The sequence below is a fragment of the Oncorhynchus kisutch genome, linkage group LG2 (assembly GCF_002021735.2).
Source record: "Oncorhynchus kisutch isolate 150728-3 linkage group LG2, Okis_V2, whole genome shotgun sequence".
In the NCBI taxonomy this organism is placed as follows: domain Eukaryota; kingdom Metazoa; phylum Chordata; class Actinopteri; order Salmoniformes; family Salmonidae; genus Oncorhynchus; species Oncorhynchus kisutch.
This window is the reverse complement of record NC_034175.2, coordinates 59,107,972-59,127,202: the sequence shown is the minus strand read 5'-3', so window position 1 is coordinate 59,127,202 and position 19,231 is coordinate 59,107,972. Positions and strand designations below refer to the sequence as shown.

At 43.7% G+C, this 19,231-nt stretch overlaps 1 protein-coding gene across 1 annotated transcript; it reads left to right on the top strand.

Annotated features, from left to right (window-relative positions):
- The first annotated feature begins 154 nt into the window (after positions 1–154).
- On the top strand, positions 155–19,224 carry LOC109869025 (uncharacterized). Its single transcript, XM_020458851.2, has 13 exons — positions 155–312; positions 5,063–5,208; positions 10,523–10,604; positions 10,817–10,952; positions 11,080–11,282; positions 11,402–11,538; positions 13,422–13,563; positions 13,695–13,976; positions 14,158–15,432; positions 15,605–16,380; positions 16,543–16,959; positions 17,193–18,151; positions 18,496–19,224. Exons 1-13 carry the CDS (start codon positions 190–192, stop codon positions 18,498–18,500), a joined length of 4,683 nt encoding a protein of 1,560 aa, XP_020314440.1. The 5' UTR covers positions 155–189; the 3' UTR covers positions 18,501–19,224.
- Positions 19,225–19,231: the final 7 nt, after the last annotated feature.

The window sequence follows — 19,231 nt, the reverse complement described above, 5'->3', positions numbered from 1 at the left end:
CGTAAGATTTCCTGCTGTTTAATGCCTGGTCATAAAAATGTTACAAAGCATTACCAGCAACTGCCTTGCTTTCTCATAACCCTTCATATTGATGTAGTTGTTATCCAATCTAGATCCAGGATATTAGTTGTTGTAGTTTGTCAACCTATCCGCTAGAAGTCCCTTTATGTGCAAGGTAAACGAGCCAGTATGGCGGAGGGGGAAAGTGATTTGGAAACAGACAGGCTAGAATTGGAACTGGAGACTTTATACATATACTCTAACGACAACTGTTCAGTACAAAGCAAAGAATATTGCTCCGAGTTTTGTAAGGTAAGCTAAATCACGCCAATTCCTGGTTTTAGTTGGGAGAGAGGCGAGTTCTTACGCCAAGCTTGCTAGCTACGAAGTAGCCAGTTGCTTGCAGTACGAAGCAAGGCTGTTCAGCTACTGTAGATGGCTAGTAAAGTAATTTATTTGCTAACGTTACGTAGCATCGCATTAATTAGCTAGCTAGCATTCATCGCAAATTCAGTCAACCCATACTGGCCTAGTTAGTTATAACGTTACCCCACAGAGCTTTTATTTCTCTTTGACTTGGCTAGCTAGCCAACTTTAGCTACCACTATGTGACGTTACACGCTAACTATGGGTGCGTTCGTAAATTCACTCTAGCCATCCACTCCGAATTCATAGCACTCTCGAAGAATGAGGAATTTACGAACGCGCAACATCCGTTGAATATGACCGGTGTCAGTACTGTAAACGTCATGCTAGCAGCACAGTCACCACCGCTCTAAATAACATGAAAACAGCCTAACCAGTTATGCTGGGGGTGATTAAAATGGCTAGAGTGAGGTGTTCTCTCACTTGTGTCTGGAAGTAGCTTGTTAGCAAGCTCATTTAGCTTGGGTGCTTGACTGTTGTTGTGAGGCCAGAACGCTCTGATCAACCCTACTCCTCAGCATCCAGTGTACGCTCCGGGGAGCGTAACCAAAGTTAGACCTGTCGTTTCCAATGGGAGCAAATAAATCCTAGTGGGCAGAACAAGCAAAGAGATGGCAAAGCCAAGAACGAGCTAGCGGGATCCAATTGGCGCGTTATAGCATTTATTTCCGTTAGGGAACGCTTACTCTGATGTGCGTATTAACTCGATTCGCCCTTGCGCTCCTAAACACCATTTAGAATTGTATATATATATTGCAAATGGTGAAGTCTACAAAACGCAGTCCACTGTTTGTTACAGATTACATTTCTGAACTGTATGGAGATCAAATGTTTCATCGATGAGAAAATGTGCAGAATGTCAGCCAAAATCCATCTTCTCCCCACTGCCTACTACTGGGTTTCGTCTCGGCAGGATATTTGGTAGTGTGTGGAAACACCAACCAGATGCTTCACATTTATACATCCGGTAAAAAAATCTGTCTCATCTGTGGCGAAACGCTCTGAATTTACGAACACTACCTAGGATTGCTAATGTAACTTCACACCGTCCCCTCGCCCATACCCGGGCGCGAACCAGGGGCCCTCTGCACACATCAACAACAGTCACCCACGAAGCATCGTTACCCATCGCTCCACAAAAGCCGCGGCCCTTGCAGAGCAAGGGGAACCACTACTTCAAGGTCTCAGAGCAAGTGACGTCGCCGATTGAAACGCTATAACTGTCTACCTATCACTGTGAAGAAGCCTAACGTTACTGATTGTGTCCACAAGTTTAGCTAAAATGACAATAAGCTGACATGTAAGCTAGCTGTGCTGTTATGTTAGTGTTTACATTTAGCCAGTTGGCTAATGATACGCTAGCTAAAGCTGTCACATAGTTATGTCTCTTGGCAAAAATCTAGGGTGACCACATTTAAAAAAAATAAAAAAAATACATATGGGGGACAACAGGATGATTGTGGGACAGTGTAGCCTGCATAATAAAATTTAAAAAAACGGCAGCGCCCTCTATTTTTAATACCCCCAAACACCAAGTAAGACATACCTAGTTTCAAAATGGGCCATCGCTGTTAATCATGAATGACAATTCTTCACGTGAAACGTCCAAATTGCATCTGCATGTCAATCACTTGATCTCAAATCAGTTTCATGGGAATATGCATTTAGATCTTCATTTTTTTGTGAACAAATTACAGCAGATTGTGTTAATTAGGCAATAAGGCCCGAGGGGGTGTGGTATATGACCACACCCCCTCGGGTGTGACCACGCCCCCTTATATATGTGGTATAACAAACCCCAGAGGTGCCTTATTGCTATTATAAACTAGTTATCAATGTAATTAGAGCAGTACAAATACATGTTTTGTCATTGATTCAGCAGCTTTGATCTGACTTTAAATGAGCACCATTGTGAGAAGCGCTCCACTACAGTCTTGCTCCTGCGGCACTGAACGAGCTAATAGAAACACACGTAGCCTACTTTTTTGCCTGACGCAGAATTTGGTGATGCAGAAACGAGAGTCCACATGTGTGGCTGTTTTATAATCTGTTTTATATTTTTTATTATTATTTGGGAATATTTGGCCAATAAATAATTTCTGGTTGGTCTCAGGGAATGGAAAACATAAGAAGGGAGTCTTTTAAAACGGGACTGATTGAAGTAGCAGCAAATATGTTGAATGAGCAACTAGTGAGCCTCAAATTGTATGAAATTACCTTAAATGTTAAGGTACCTTACTTCGTCAGAAGCACGCATTTTGTAAGTAGTTAGGCCACCCTCCCCCGGGCACATCTTCACACTTTTGAATGTGATAAATAAAAGTATTATCTGAGGTTTTTTAATCCCCTGACTCCCGAAGTCCTCCTTGCTAGTTAGCGGGATCGACACTGGTAGACAGTGGCCTTTTCTTCTGCCTGCGGAACAGAAATGCTGGAAAACAGTGCCCAACAGGCAGTGGCGAAGGACAGTCTACCGGTCGCTCCCGCAAGAACATCAGGTTGGAGCGATAGTATGTGTTAGTTAGCGACACCGTGTTCTAGATTGCCCTCATCGTATTTAACAGGACTTTGGGAAAACAGTGCCTGATAGGCGGGGACGAAGGACACTGTTTACCGGTAGCAACCGCCTCCCACTCGAATAGCAGGCTGGGGCGATACCGTGTGCTAGCTAACTAGGTACCACTGCTGGCTTGTTTCTGAAGCTAAGCAGGGTTGGTCCTGGTCAGTTCCTGGATGGGAGACCAGATGCTGCTGGAAGTGGTGTTGGAGGGCCAGTAGGAGGCACTCTTTCCTCTGGTCTAAAAAAATATCCCAATGCCCCATGGCAGTGATTGGGGACACTGCCCTGTGTAGGGTGCCGTCTTTCGGATGGGACGTTAAACGGGTGTCCTGACTCTCAGGTTATTAAAGATCCCATGGCACTTATCGTAAGAGTAGGGGTGTTAACCCCGGTGTCCTGGCTGAATTCCCAATCTGGACCTCAAACCATCCCCAGTTTACAATTGGCTCATTCATCCCCTGTAACTCTTCCCCAGGTCGTTGCTCGGGAATACTTACCTGGTAAAATAACGGATAAATAAATAAAATAAAGTAGCGAAACCATGTGTTTGTTAGCTAGCGTACATAGCTAGTTAGCACACAGTTAGCACACGGCCTGCTGTGTACCGGACTAGTGGAGTTTATCTGCGGCTGATATCCAACATTGTGCATTAACACCACGTACTGCACTGGAGCGCTCCCGCCTGTCCTATCTTAATAAACATGTACCAATATAAGTATAAAGGGGTTCCTGCAGATGCAGGGTCGCTGTGAACTGCAGGCTGCACTTGCACCCTCCTCCCAATTTTTGCTGGAATTTAGCCCCAAAGTATTTGAGAAATGTGGTTGATTGATGATATGCATGTCTCATCTTGCGCTACACAGAATCAGATCTCAACGACTGGATACGCGTAGTTGAGATCAGCCCCAATTTCGGCCCCTCCAAGAAAAATAAAATAATGCATTAAGGTGAGAAGTTGTGGGTGGGGGGAATTGCTCATAAATATTCGTTTAGGGGTGGGTAATTGTACCTGATCCCAACACTTTCTCAGTAAAGCATACTTACCAGAAGTCCACTGGCACACTCATAATAAAATAATGGCCATCGCTTACAAATGTGGTTCTGGACAGTTACCTCACAGTGGTAAGGTGCTCAGTTCCTGAAATCTATTGCCACTTGCTGTGTAACATGCTGACCACAACGCCTGCAAAATAAATGTACACATGCATGTTATTCAATAATTTCATCCAAACTGCTCGCGTGTGTCAACAAGCATTTACATAACCAGGCGTTAAAATAGAATTTGGTTCTATTTTAGACGCATGTTGCGCTGCAAGTCCCGCCTCTCCCATCTCAGTTGTTTTTAGGAGGATATACCCACGTGGGTGAATGACAGACGAATGAGGTCCACACTCCAGTCCAGTTGGTTGATGCAATTTAAAGTTGCTTGCCAAATGCCATATAAAATCCAAAGAAGAAGACTGAACTAGGAGAGATTACTAGAAACTAACTAGAGCTGTGTTCGAATACTCATACTAACCCGCACTGATTATATAGTATGCTTATTGGTCATAGTATGGATGTAGTGAGTATGCCAAAAGTTCCTGCATACTAAATTTGCCAAAATATGAAGTATACACACATTCTTCAGGAAATGGGCATGGCGTCACAACGTCAGTAAGTCTAGTCAAAGAGAGGATCATGCAAAAAATATATTGGCTCACTCCACTTGCCAAAAACCATTGACAAATAAGGTGTGCTGTCACTTGATTTTATAGTAAGTCTTGAGGTGGTACTACCTAGCACATCTAACGAGCAATGAAACCCAATTTGAGCTAGCTACTGTAAAACATTTCAGATGAGCAGCACTCTTCTCTGAAGCATTCCCTTGCCACATGGTCTAAAATCTAGATTGCTAGCCAGCTACACAAGTTTCGACTGCAGAGATGCTGAGATCTCTACAATACCTCAACTGAAAAAAGGTTTTAATATTTCAGAATTCAGAAACCACAACAACACATGACATACGGATCCAATAATCTGCACTGGCCTGTGTATCTCAATCACAGCCCCTGTTTCTCTGTCTCCCTGTAAAAGCTGGTAGAGGTGCACACAGGGAGATGGCAGGTGCCGCTGCCCCAGCTGAAGGTGCTGCGGACGGCTCTGACCTGCTTCACCAGAGCCACTGTTGCCTACCCCGATGACTGTCAGCACGTCAATTATGCTCTCAGCAGCTTGGCTTTGTAAGTACTTGTTTGGTTTTCATCATGTAATGCTGACCCACACTGTAGAAAGCTGACTTGAATATTCTCTTTCTACAATGCGCTATCCAGCACGACTGTTCTCTGAAACTGTATATATATATATATGTGTATATATATATATAGATATGTGTGTATATATATACATATACATATATATATACACACACATATATATATATATATATATATATATACATACAGACATATATACACATATATATACATATATACACATATATATATATGTATGTATATATGTGGATATATATATATACACACATATATATATATACACATATATATATATACACATATATACATACATATATATATATGTGTATATATGTATATATATGTGTATATATATGTATGTATGTATATATATATATGTGTGTATATATATATATATGTGTGTATATATGTGTATATATATATATATGTGTAATAATATATATGTGTGTATATATATATATATGTGTGTATATATGTGTATATATATATGTGTGTATATGTATATATATGTGTGTGTGTATATATATATATATATATATATATATATATATATATATATATATATATATATATATGTATACAATTTTGTTTCTGGTGTCCTTTGACAGCTCTTTGGTCTTGGCCAAACGTTGTGGACAGGTGTCTTTTATACTGATAACAAGTTCAAACAGGTGCCATTAATACAGGTAACGAGTAGAGGACAGAGGAGCCTTTAAAGAAGAAGTTACAGGTCTGTGAGAGCCAGAAATCTTGCTTGTTTGTAGGTGACCAAATACTTATTTTCCACCATAATTTGCAAATAAATTCATAAAAAATCCTACAATGAGATTTTCTGGATTTTTTTCCCTAATTTTGTCTGTCATAGTTGAAGTGTACCTATGATGAAAATTACAGGCCTCTCTCATCTTTTTAAGTGGGAGAACTTGAAGAATTGGTGGCTGACTAAATACTTTTTTGCTCCACTGTATGTGTATGTGTGTGTTTGTATATGTATGTGTGTGTATATATACACAGTTTTTTTTACAGACATATTATTTCACTTATAATTCACTGTATCACAATTCCAGTGGATCAGAAGTTTACATTCACTAAGTTGACTGTGCATTTAAACAACTTGGAAAATTCCAGAAAATTATGTCATGGCTTTAGAAGCTTCTGATAGGCTTATTGACATCATTAGAGTCAATTGGAGGTGTACCTGTGGATGTATTTGAAGACCTACCTTCAAACTCAGTGCCTCTTTGCTTGACATCATGAGCAAATCAAAAGAGATCATCCAATACCTCAGAAAAACGCCTGAAGGTACCACGTTCATCTGTACAAACAATAGTACGCAAGTATAAACACCATGGGACCTCGCATCTGTCATACTGCTCAGGAAGGAGATATGTTCTGTCTCTTAGAGATGAACGCACTTTGGTGCAGAAAGTGCAAATCAATCCCAGAACAACAGCAAAGGACCCTGTGTAGATGCTAGAGGAAAAAGGTACAAAAGTATCTATATCCACAGTAAAACGAGTCCTATATCGACATAACCTGAAAGGCCGCTCAGCAAGGAAGAAGCCACTGCTCCAAAACCACCATAAAAAAGACTGACTACGGTTTGCAACTGCACATGGGGACAAAGATAGCACTTTTTGGAGAAATGTCCTCTGGTCTGATGAAACAAAAATAGAACTGTTTGGCCATAATTACCATCGTTATGAAGAACACCATCCCGAAGAACACCATCCCAAAGTGAAGCATGGGGGTGGCAGCATCATGTTCTGGTGGTGCTTTGCTTCAGGAGGGACTGGTGCACTTCACAAATTAGATGGCATCATGAGGGAGGAGAATTATGTGGATATATTGAAGCAACATCTCAAGACATCAGCCAGGAAGTTAAAGCTTAAAGATCCTTACATGGAACCCAAACCGGCTGCGCGCATACATTTATTTTGTCCCCCCACACCAAACGCGATCACGACACTCAGGTTAAAATATCAAAACAAACTCTGAACCAATTACATTAATATGGAGACAAGTCGAAAAGCATTCAACCTTTATGGTAATTTAGCTAGCTAGCTTGCACTTGCTAGCAAAGTTATCCTATTTAGCGAGCTTGCTGTTGCTAGCTAATTTGTCCTGGAATATAAACATTGAGTTGTTATTTTACCTGAAATGCACAAGGTCCTCTACTCCTGCAATTAATCCACACATAAAACAGTCAACCAAATCGTCTCTAGTCATCTCTCTTCCTTCCAGGCTTTTTCTTCTCTTGACTTTATTGGCAACTTTCATAAATTAGGTGCATTACCGCCACTGACCTTGTTTGTCTTTCAGTCACCCACGTGGGTATAACCAATGAGGAGATGGCACGTCGGTACCTGCTTCTATAAACCAATGAGATGGGAGAGGCAGGACTTGCAGCGCAATCTGCGTCAGAAATGGAACTGATTTCTATTTTAGCCCTTGGCAACGCAGACACTCGTTGGCGCGCACAATAATTTAATAACATAGATTTCTAAATTTATTTTGCAATGCTTGCGCACACGAGCGGTGTGGTCAGCCTGTAACTGACCTAAGACAGTGATTTTTTTACTAGGATTAAATGTCAGGAATTGTGAACAACTGAGTTTAAATGTATTTGGCTAAGGTGCATGTAAACTTCCAACTTCAACTGTGTGTATATATAGATAGTACCAGTCAAAAGTTTGGACACACCTACTCATTCAAGGGTTTTTCTTTATTTGGACTATTTTCTACATTGTAGAATAACAGTGAAGGCATCAAAACTATGAAATAACACATATGGAATCACGTAGTAACCAAAAAAGTGTTAAACAAATCAAAATATATTTTATATTTGCGATTCTTCAAAGTAGCCACCATTATCCTTGATGACAGCTTTGCACATCCTTGGCATTCTCTCAAGCAGCTTCACCTGTATTGCTTTTCCAACAGTCTTGAAGAGTTCCCACATATGCTGAGCACTTGTTGGCTGCTTTTCCTTCTCTCTGCGGTCCAACTCATTCCAAACCATCTCAATTGGGTTGAGGTCGGGTGATTGTGGAGGCCAGGTCATCTGATGCAGCACCATCACTCTCCTTCTTGGTCAAATAGCCCTTACGCAGCTTGGAGGTGTGTTTTGGGTAATTGTCCTGTTGAAATACAAATGATAGTCCCACTAAGCACAAACCAGATGGGATGGCGTATCGGTGTGGTAGCCATGCAGATTAAGTGTGCCTTGTATTCTAAATATATCACTGACAGTGTCACCAGCAAAGCAACCCCACACCATCACACCACCTCCTCCATGCTTCATGGTGGAAACCACACATGCGGAGATCATCTGTTCACCTATTCTGGTTCTCACAAAGACACGGCGGTTGGAACCCAAAATCTCAAATTTGGACTCATGAGACCAAAGGACAGATTTCCACCGGTCTACTGTCCATTGCTCGTGTTTCTTGGCCCAAGGAAGTCTCTTCTTCTTATTGGTGTCCTTTAATAGTGGTTTCTTTGCAGCAATTTGACCATGAAGCACTGATTCACGCAGTCCCCTCTGAACAGTTGATGTTGAGATGTGTCTGTTACTTAAACTCTGTGAAGCATTTATTTGGGTTGCAATTTCTGGGGCTGGTTACTCTAATGAACTTATCCTCTGCAGCAGAGGTAACTCTGGGTCTTCCTTTCCTGTGGCGGTCCTCATGAGAGCCAGTTTTGTCATAGCGCTTGATGGATTTGCGACTGCACTTGAAGAAACTTTAAAAGTTCTTGATATTTTCCAGATTGACTGATCTTCATGTCTTAATGTAATAATGGACTGTTGTTTCTCTTTGCTTATTTGAGTTGTTCTTGACAATATGGACTTGGTCTTTTACCAAATAGGGCTATCTTCTCTATACCACCCATCCCATGTCACAACACAACTGATTGGCTCAAACGCATTAAGAAGGAAAGAAATTCCACAAATGAACTTTTAACAAGGCACACCTGTTAATTAAAATGCATTCCAGGTGACTACCTCGTGAAGCTGGTTGAGAGAATGCCAAGAGTTTGCAAAGCTGTCATCAAGGCAAAGGGTGACTTTTCGAAGAATCGCAAATATAAAAATATTTTGATTTGTTAAAGACTTTTTTGTTTTGTTTACGACATGATTCCATATGTGTTATTTCATAGTTTTGATGTCTTCACTATTATTCTACATTGTAGAAAATAGTCAAAATATAGAAAACCCAGGAATGAGTAGGTGTGTCTAAACTTTTGACTGATACTGTGTGTGTATACATAGTTCCAGAAGCACAACCATCTCTGCAGCACTCCACCAATCAGGCATTTATGGTAGAGTTGCCAGACGTAAGCCACTCCTCAGTAAAAAGCACATGACAGCCCATTTGGAGGCACCTAAAGGACTCTCAGACTACAGGAAACAAGATTCTCTGGTCTAATGAAACCAATATTGAACACTTTGGCCTAAATGCCAAGTGTCACGTCTGGAGGAAACCTGGCACCATCCCTACGGTCAGTGAAGTGTGGTGGTGGAGAGCGCTTATAGCCAGAGCGCTCAGGACCTCAGAATGGGGCAAAGGTTCACCTTCCAACGATCCTAAGCACACAGCCAAGACAATGCAGGACAAGTCGCTGAAGGACCTTGTGAGTGGCCCGGACTTTAACCCAGATCGAATATCTCTGGAGAGACCTGAAAGTAGCTGTGCAGCGATGCTACCCATCCAACCTGACAGAGCTTCAGAGGATCTGAAATGTTTTGGTACCCTTCCCCAGATCTGTGCCTCGACATAATCCTGTCCTTGATCAAGGCCCTTCTCCCCTGATTGCTCAGTTTGGCAGGGCGGCCAGCTCTAGGAAGAGTGTTGGTGGTACCAAACTTCTTTCATTTAAGAATGATGGAGGCCACTGTGTTCTTGGGAACCTTCAATGCTGCAGAATATCTTTGGTGTCCTTCCCCAGATCTGTGCCTTGACACAATCCTGTCTCGGAGCTCTATGGACAATTCCTTTGACCTGATGGCTTGGTTTTTGCTCTGCCATGCACTGTCAACAATGGTCTGAATACTTATGTAAATAAAGTATCTGTTTTTAAATGCAATTCATTTGGAAAAATGTCTAAAAACCTATTTTCGCTTTGTCATTATGGGCTATTGTGTGTAGATTGAGTAAAAAAATGTATTTAATCAAATTTAGAATAATGCTGTAACGTAACAAAATGTGGAAAAGGGGAATGGGTCTGAATACTTTCCAAATGCACTGTGTGTGTGTGTGTGTGTAAATGTAATTTTCAGGAGCTTCTTTGAGCTGATGTTGTTCTTCGGGAAAGAGGAGTTCCTAGAGGCCCCCCTGAGGGACATATTAGCCTCTTTTCAGGTGAGGCAAAAAAGTGTTATGTTTTTATTCTCACTGAGTGCAATCATCATGATGATCCATGTAAATAGTGTTAATGTGAGTCCCATTTCCTCCTCTTTGACCCTGAAGAAGGCACAGTGATGCCGAAACATTGGTGATTTACCCAATAAGTTACTGGGAGTTTATATATAGAGTGTGTGACTATCTTTTATTTTTTTATTACTCCTCTGTAGGCCTGTCATCGCCGCCTGCTGAGACACAGGAACGTGTACCTGCTGCAGGTGAGGCAGATCATCAAAGATGGCGGTCCCTGGGAGAGACCCGCTCTGCAATCCATCCTGAAAGACATAGCCCTCACACAGACAGAAGGTACATATACATTCTCTGTTTGTTTTTTTTGTTTGAGGTTCCTATGCATTTCTTATTGTCTTTTATCTCCTCTCCCCCTCTTCCTTTTTTCCTCTATTCCTTCTCTCACTCTCTCTCCCTGTTAAAGTGGAGAAGTATTTGAGCTCAGAGAAGCCAATGTTCTTTGAGCTGCGTGTGCGGTACCTGCAGGCCTGTGAGCGCGTGCAGGAGGCCATGGCCCTGGCTAAGTGCTGCCTGGAGCACCCAGAGGTGTGGAGGCACCTGTTCTTCCACCAGGCCTACCTCACATGCCTGTACAAGGCTTCACTACATCAACACCTGCACGAGGAGGTACAGAAACCATCTATAACTACCTTTCACTCTATCTTTAGACAGTCTCTCTAATCAGAGTAGGTTGATGGACAATGAGCATCATCAGCATGGACTCATGGTTTTGTTTCCTCCCTCAGATGGCTGAGATAGATGGCAGAGACGCAGTAGAGATAATCTGTAATGCAGAGAGCCAGGAGAAAGATGAGCTGCTGCTGTCTCTGTGCAAAGCCTTCCTCAGCCAACGGCTACACAACGGAGACATGTACTACATCTGGTCAGTAACACTGTGATATATATATACTTCATGTACTACATCTGGTCAGTAACACTGTGATATATATACTTCATGTACTACATCTGGTCAGTAACACTGTGATATATATATATACTTAATGTACTACATCTAGTCAGTAACACTGTGATGTATATAATTCATGTACTACATCTGGTCAGTAACACTGTGATATATATATATACTTAATGTACTACATCTAGTCAGTAACACTGTGATATATATATATACTTAATGTACTACATCTAGTCAGTAACACTGTGATGTATACTTCATGTACAGTCATGGCCAAAAGTTTTGAGAATGACACAAATATTAATTTCCACAAAGTTTGCTGCTTCAGTGTCTTTAGATATTTTTGTCAGATGTTACTATGGAATACTGAAGTATTATTACAAGCATTTCACAAGTGTTATTATTACAAGCATTTCATAAGCTTTTATTGACAATTACATGAAGTTTATGCAAAGAGTCAATATTTGCAGTGTTGACTCTTCTTTTTCAAGACCTCTGCAATCCGCCCTGGCATGCTGTCAATTAACTTCTGGGCCACCTGGCAGCCCATTCTTGCATAATCAATGCTTGGAGTTTGTCAGAATTTGTGGGCTTTTGTTTGTCCACCCGCCTCTTGAGGATTGACCACAAGTTCTCAATGGGATTCAGGTCTGGGGAGTTTCCTGGCCATGGACCCAAAATATTGATGTTTTGTTCCCCGAGCCACGTAGTTATCACTTTTGCCTTATGGCAAGGTGCTCCATCATGCTGGAAAAGGCATTGTTTGTCACCAAACTGTTCCTGGATGGTTGGGAGAAGTTGCTCTCGGAGGATGTGTTGGTACCATTCTTTATTCACGGCTGTGTTCTGAGAAGCAACCCCACACATGAATGGTCTCAGGATGCTTTACTGTTGGCACACAGGACTGATGGTAGCGCTCACCTTGTCTTCTCCGGACAAGCTTTTTTCTGGATGCCCCAAACAATCGGAAAGGGGATTCATCACAGAAAATGACTTTACCCCAGTCCTCAGCAGTCCAATCCCTGTACCTTTTGCAGAATATCAGTCTGTCTCTGATGTTTTTCCTGTAGAGAAGTGGCTTCTTTGCTGCCCTTCTTGACACCAGGCCATCCTCCAAAAGCCTTTGCCTCACTGTGTGTGCACTCACACCTGCCTGCTGCCATTCCTGAGCAAGCTCTGTACTGGTGGTGCCCCGATCCCGCAGCTGAATTAACTTTAGGAGACGGTCCTGGCGCTTGCTAGACCTTCTTGGGCGCCCTGAAGCCTTCTTCACAACAATTGAACCGCTCTCCTTGAAGTTCTTGATGTTTCGATAAATGGTTGATTTAGGTGCAATCTTACTGGCAGCAATATCCTTGCCTGTGAAGCCCTTTTTGTGCAAAGCCATGATGACGGCATGTGTTTCCTTGCAGGTAACCATGTTTGACAGAGGAAGAACAATGATTCCAAGCACCACCCTCCTTTTGAAGCTTCCAGTCTGTTATTCGAACTCAATCAGCATGACAGTCTCCAGCCTTGTCCTCGTCAACACTCACACCTGTGTTATTGAGAGAATCACTGACATGATGTCAGCTGGTCCTTTTGTGGCAGGGCTGAAATGCAGTGGAAATGTTTTTGGGGGATTCAGTTAATTTGCATGGCAAAGAGGGACTTTGCAATTAATTGCAATTCATCTGATCACTCTTCATAACATTCTGGAGTATATGCAAATTGTCATCATACAAACTGAGGCAGCAGACTTTGTGAAAATTAACATTTGTTTCATTCTCAAAATGTTTGGCCACGACTGTACTAAATCTGGTCAGTAATAATACAGTAATGTAACATAATAGAATGTGGCGTTCATACAGGGATCTGGTGTTCTTGTGGAGCAGACTGTACCTCAGGGCCCATCCCTCTAAGCAGGGATTCCTGTCTGAGTGTCGCCAGCTGATGCTCTCCGCCATCAACGCCAGCGCCATCTTCCCCTTCATCAAAGTCATCACAGCAGAGGTGGGTGTACAGCCAACCACCAACAAATCTGACACTCTTGTTTGCTTAGTTTACCCTGACTTAGAAATCAACTTTGTTGTTCTGCTATTTACATAATTAAATGTAAAACTTTGTTCCTATTTCTTTGCCAGATGGGTAGTGAGGGAGTGCCATTGTGTGTGGAGCTTTGTGCTACAGCGTTACAGACAGACCTCCAGTCTGACCCTGTAACACGCTGTCTACTGTGTAAGACCATCGCCTTCCTGCTCCCCAGGGACCTGGAGGTATGTCGCCTCTGTGCCCTGCTGGTGTTCTGTCTGGAACGTAGCATGGAGGCCTACAAGACCATGTATCTGCTCTACACATACCCCGATGAGGAGCCACACCCCCAGCACACCCATGTCAGAACCAACATCCGCTTCTATATCCTACAGGTCAGAGACGGGCACCGGGGAGTACGTTTGTCAAAAGTGTTTCATTGTACAGTATGGCATTTGAAAGCCCATTGGGCTATGTATTTCTTTTCTATGTAAGAACATTTGGGATTTCCTCATTGAGGATACATGTTGTAATAATAATGTAATACTTAGAATTGAAAACTCTGTCCTGGTCCAGGTGCTGAAGGAAGGTCTGTTCTTTGACCCAGAGTTCTGGAATCTGCTGACCCTGAGAACCCACTGTCTGGAGCTGATGACTGACAAGGCCATGAGGGATGCTCTAAATGAGCTGAAGGAGGAAGAGGAGTTGGAGCAGGTGGAGGAGGAGTGGATACCAAGCTACTGGATGGAGGAGGAGACATGCAGAATACACACCGATGCCTCCCACCTCCACCCACACACTAACACAGCACTGGAGAGCTCTGACACTGTAGGTCAGGAACCCGAAGAGGTATTGAATGGGGATGCTCCTGAGTCACAGACAGAGGACTTCCCTGTGAGGAGGAGGAGGAGGAGGAAGAGGAGGTGGAGGAGAAGAAAGTGTAGGTCAGATATTGAGTATGCTGACGACCCAGACATTAAGTACTCCCTCATTCACAATCTCAGTTCTGAAAGCTCCACCAAGCTACCGGCCAATCGGCAGAGAGAATACCTGGCCAGACATGTGAAGAACAAGATCCTGAAGAGACGCAGCAGGAAACCAAGATGGCTGCTCCTGGAGATGACCAGACAGACGGAGAACATATCCCCAGGGGGAATGAGGGAGAAGCGACGGGAGGGAATGAGAGGAGAGGATAAGAGACAGAGAGGGGAGGGGAAAGAGAGGGGGCATGAAAAGGAAAATAAGAGAGAGATGAGGCAGGGAAGGGAGAGTAAGAGAACTTACCGTCGGACTATATCTGGCATGGAGCTGTCCTTCCCTGAAAATGAAGTGCCTGTTGACCGGGAAGTGGTAGAGAGTCATCTAGAACCCAGTGTTCGTATTAAACAACAGCACAGTGAGTCTGAGAAATATGTTAACATGGGACTGGCTAATGGTGTATATGGTGAGAGACCGTTTAAGTATAAACCAGAGTCAGACGTGGAGACTTCGGCGGTGGAGACTTCGGCGGTGGAGACTTTAAAAGTGGAACCTTTAGAAGTGGAGCCTTCAGAGGTAGACCCTTCAGATGCAAAGCCTTTAGACTCCAAACGTTCAGTAGTAGAGCCTTCTGACATAGAGCCTTTAGAAATAGAGCCTTTAGAAGTAGAGCCTTCAGATGTGAAGGTTTTAGAAGGTCCCAGTGAGCAGACTGACCCAGAGTTGGATGGTCCAGCCTTGGAGATGGAGGAGTGTCCACTGAAACTGTTCCACATCTACGCCAATCTTTCCAAAGGGACAGCTGCTAAGGAACTACTTTCTAGAGAAAGTGAATTCACAGTGACAGAGGCGGGACCAGACTCAAACACTCAGGTTAGTGTTATCTGGAGAGAAAAAAATCTAGTGATTCATTCATCTATAATGTTAATATATAATGTTTTTTTAACCTTCCTCCAGAGTTCTTTAGTGTTTATCTAGTACACCCGGTTCTGTGAATATCACCTCTCCACTTTGACAGCATAACAGCTTGTTTCTGCACCTGCAGGGTGAACAGACCAAGCCAGGCAAGGCTCCAGTACGCTCCAAACACCTGCGCTTCCACTGCAGCCACTGCCAGAAACTCTTCAAGGGAGGCAATGTGGTGAGACACACCCTGGCCCACCTGAAGCTGAGAAAGACCAGGCTCAGCTGTGTCTTTTGCGGCAAACACTTCCAAAGGTACAACCGCGCCAGGGAACACGTTCTAGAGCACATAGAGGAACTGAGAACTTCCACAGCCAACATTAAGATCAAACCCACTGTCAATGGGGAGACATATCCCTCAAAGAATATTAATCAAGCTTCAGAGAACGAAGCGAAATCTGTTGAGAACGTGACTGAGCCCTCGACTTCGACGGACCAGCCTCAGAAACCCAAACGTGTTAAAGCCAAGCCGGTGGTGAGCAAGCAGAGTAGAATCATCCAGAACCTGAGAAACCTGATCAGAAAGACCCAGAACCAGAAGTGTAAAATGGACATGGACAACCTGAAGTCTGTGGAAGTGACTGATGAACAGGTGACTGTGAAAGACAAAGTGGTGATCGTGAGAGAGGTGGTGCCTTGGAAGGAGACAGAGGGAGGAGAGGACAAGGAGAGCGAGGGAGGAGAGGAGGAGGGGAAGCAGAAGCAGTACCACCTGTGTCCTTCAGAGGGCTGTGACAGCATCTTTATGAAGATCGGCCCATCGCTGCTGAGACACGCTGTCACCTACCACATGGAGGATGCAGCTGTCCTGGACAAGACCTTCCAGTGGGGGAAGGGGAAGTGCCAGATCTGCCAGAGGTAAGAAGGGTCTTTCCCCACAGATTATTTCCCAGGTCAGATGCAAAGGCACAGAAAAATATGTAGGCTCCAACTAGACCAAAATGTATCTAGGTGGGGCGGGGGTTCCAACTTTACTATGGTGTCACTTATGTCTCCATCTTTTTTGTTGTTGTGCCCCAGGCTCTTGTTGGTGATTGAGCACTACAGAGACCACATGAAGCTCCACGATGCTCCTCTAAAACATGCGTGTCTCCACACGAACTGTGACCAACGCTTCAAGACTGCCCAGGAGCTCAAAGACCACATAGACACCCACCGCCCTCTCCAGGCCCCCTGTGGGTACTCCGGCTGTAGGGAGATCTTCTTTACCCTCCCCTCTCTCCACGACCACGAGTGGAGGCACTATACCCAGCCCCAGTCTAAAGACGAGCTGGAGCAGGGCGCTACCACAGAGCTGAGCCCTGAGGGCGAGGCCCCCTGGAAACAGAGGGCGAAGAGCCAGGATGTGACAGTGCACGGGTGGAGGGGGCAGAGGGAAACGCCTACTCCCAAAAGCAGGCGCTCTGATCCTCATGAGAAGTGCCTACACTGTAACAGGTGAAAAGAGGGACACACTGCTGTCAAATTATTTCTATCAAAACAACATTTCAACCTTGAGGTGTTCTTCAGGCCAGGCTTGAGACACGACTTGCAGAAGCCAGTGAGAACACCAAATCTACTGCTCTCCATGATTAGGCTGGGGAACCAGCCCATAGATGGTTGAGCCGGTAAAACAGGCCATAGCTTGTTCAAAATGGTGTTGCTTATGTCTCTATTCTTTTCTGTTCCAGGTACCTGTGGAACCACCAGCACTTCCTAGAACACATGAAGATCCATGATGCTCCTCTGAAACAGGTGTGTCTCCACCTGAACTGTGGCCAGCGCTTCTACAGAACCCACTTACTCTGGGAGCACATGGATACGCACCTGCCTCTCCAGGCCCCCTGTGGGTACTCCGGCTGTGGGCTGATCTTCTCCCGTCTCCCCTCTCTTCACGACCACGAGTGGAGGCATTACATCCAGGGCCAGTCTAATGACGAGCTGACAGAGGAGCAGAGCGCATCCAAAGAGGAGGGGCAGACTCCGGAGTCAGACACCAATGGTAATGACTATGACGGCCCAATGGAGACTCCAGGCAGTGTTCATGGTGCTGTCACCACACCTCCTAATCATTGCACACTGAAACTCATCAACGGCCATGATGAAAAGGATAAGAAAGACAAAGGCCCCGAGACAGCCGTCCCTGCCACCACTACCACCTCTCCCACACCCCCATCCCAAACCACCACATCCACACACCCCCATCCCAGAATCCTCCAAAACATCACTGAGCCAATGACCATGAGGGACGTGGACAATATCGTCAGTTTGGCTCAGGTGGTGCCTGGCGGAGAGGAACCGGTTATCGCGGAACACAAGACCTTCAAACAAGAGGATCCTTCCTACCTACCACTGGCCAAAGCTCCCCTCATCCGCCCACCCCCCTCTACATACCTGACCGAGGCAGCCCTCAGCATGCGCAAGCGCAGGAAGCCCAGCGAGGTCACTTCCTGCGGGCCTGGCAAAAAGAGTAAGGCTGCGGTAAAGAGGAGTGTGGTGGGGAAGAAGGAGGTGGTGGCTGAGAAGGAGGCCCCTCAAAGACAGCGCTGCTCCAAGTGTTTCTCCTCCTTCACTAGCACCGAGGAACTGGAGAAACACCTCTCCCAAAATACCTGCTCCTCCCTCTTCAGCTTCGACTCCGATGACGACAGTGAGTAGCGTACGTGGGAGTTTCTGTTCACTGAATTTGTCAAACGGGGAGCTAGGGCTGTGAGCATTATTACATTTGGGGTAACGATTGTCATGCAAATATCCACTTATCATAATTGTAATTTGTTGAAACATGTTTTGAGCTTGTAATGTATCTAAATGCATGTTTGAAAATGAGCTTTGATACACCTAATGAATAGAGCACAGATTTATATCAAAAGGGAGAGAATGTTTTGAAACATGAACTTGGTCAACAGTTTTTCTATCGTATACAAAAAGCATTTGCATAGTAATGTGACAACTGTTTTGTAAAGCAAATATACATTTTGTTCTATTCCTTCCCAGGTTAGTGGTGAAGGGGAGTGAAATGCTCTTCATGTTCAAGCACTACAGAGACCATATGAAGCGCCACAATGCTCCTATCAGACAGGTGTCTCCACTTCTGTGTTATATCTGTACTCTCTGAACTGGGCCTAATACAGGCACTACTAGCAGACAGTCGGCTCTGAGAGCTGTAGGGCCAGACTCTTGTGGCCTGAAGTTTGCCGGGCACTAAAAATCCAACACACACAACCCTCTGGAATCAGTGTTACTGCTACATTTCCCTGTACATGTGGACCGAACAGTACTGCCTTTGTCATTACACTTCTTTGTTAAATTCTTATTTGCTTTAAAATCAATATGAAGAATCACACAGTAGGTATGGTGCTTCAAAAGTCATTCTAATTGTATTGTTAGGCATAAGTTTTAGTTGGCACATAAAATACTGAACTAAAATATAGATTTTAACTGATTTTGTTCTGACAAATTAAACTGTTTCACAATGTATTAGAAATTGATAATCTATGCATTTAATTTAAATATTTTGTAAAAGTGATTCCAAAATTCATTTGAGAATAAAAATCACTGTTGAAGAGCCCATAATGGGATGAATATGGTGATGTGCACTTACCTGCATTGGTTGTTTATATGTACAAATGTTATAAGTTTGTACTCAATGAAAATATACTCAATTCAACTCTATTTTTCTTAAAGAAAAGTCACTTGTTTTCAATAAACAATTTACAGTATGAACCAAAAT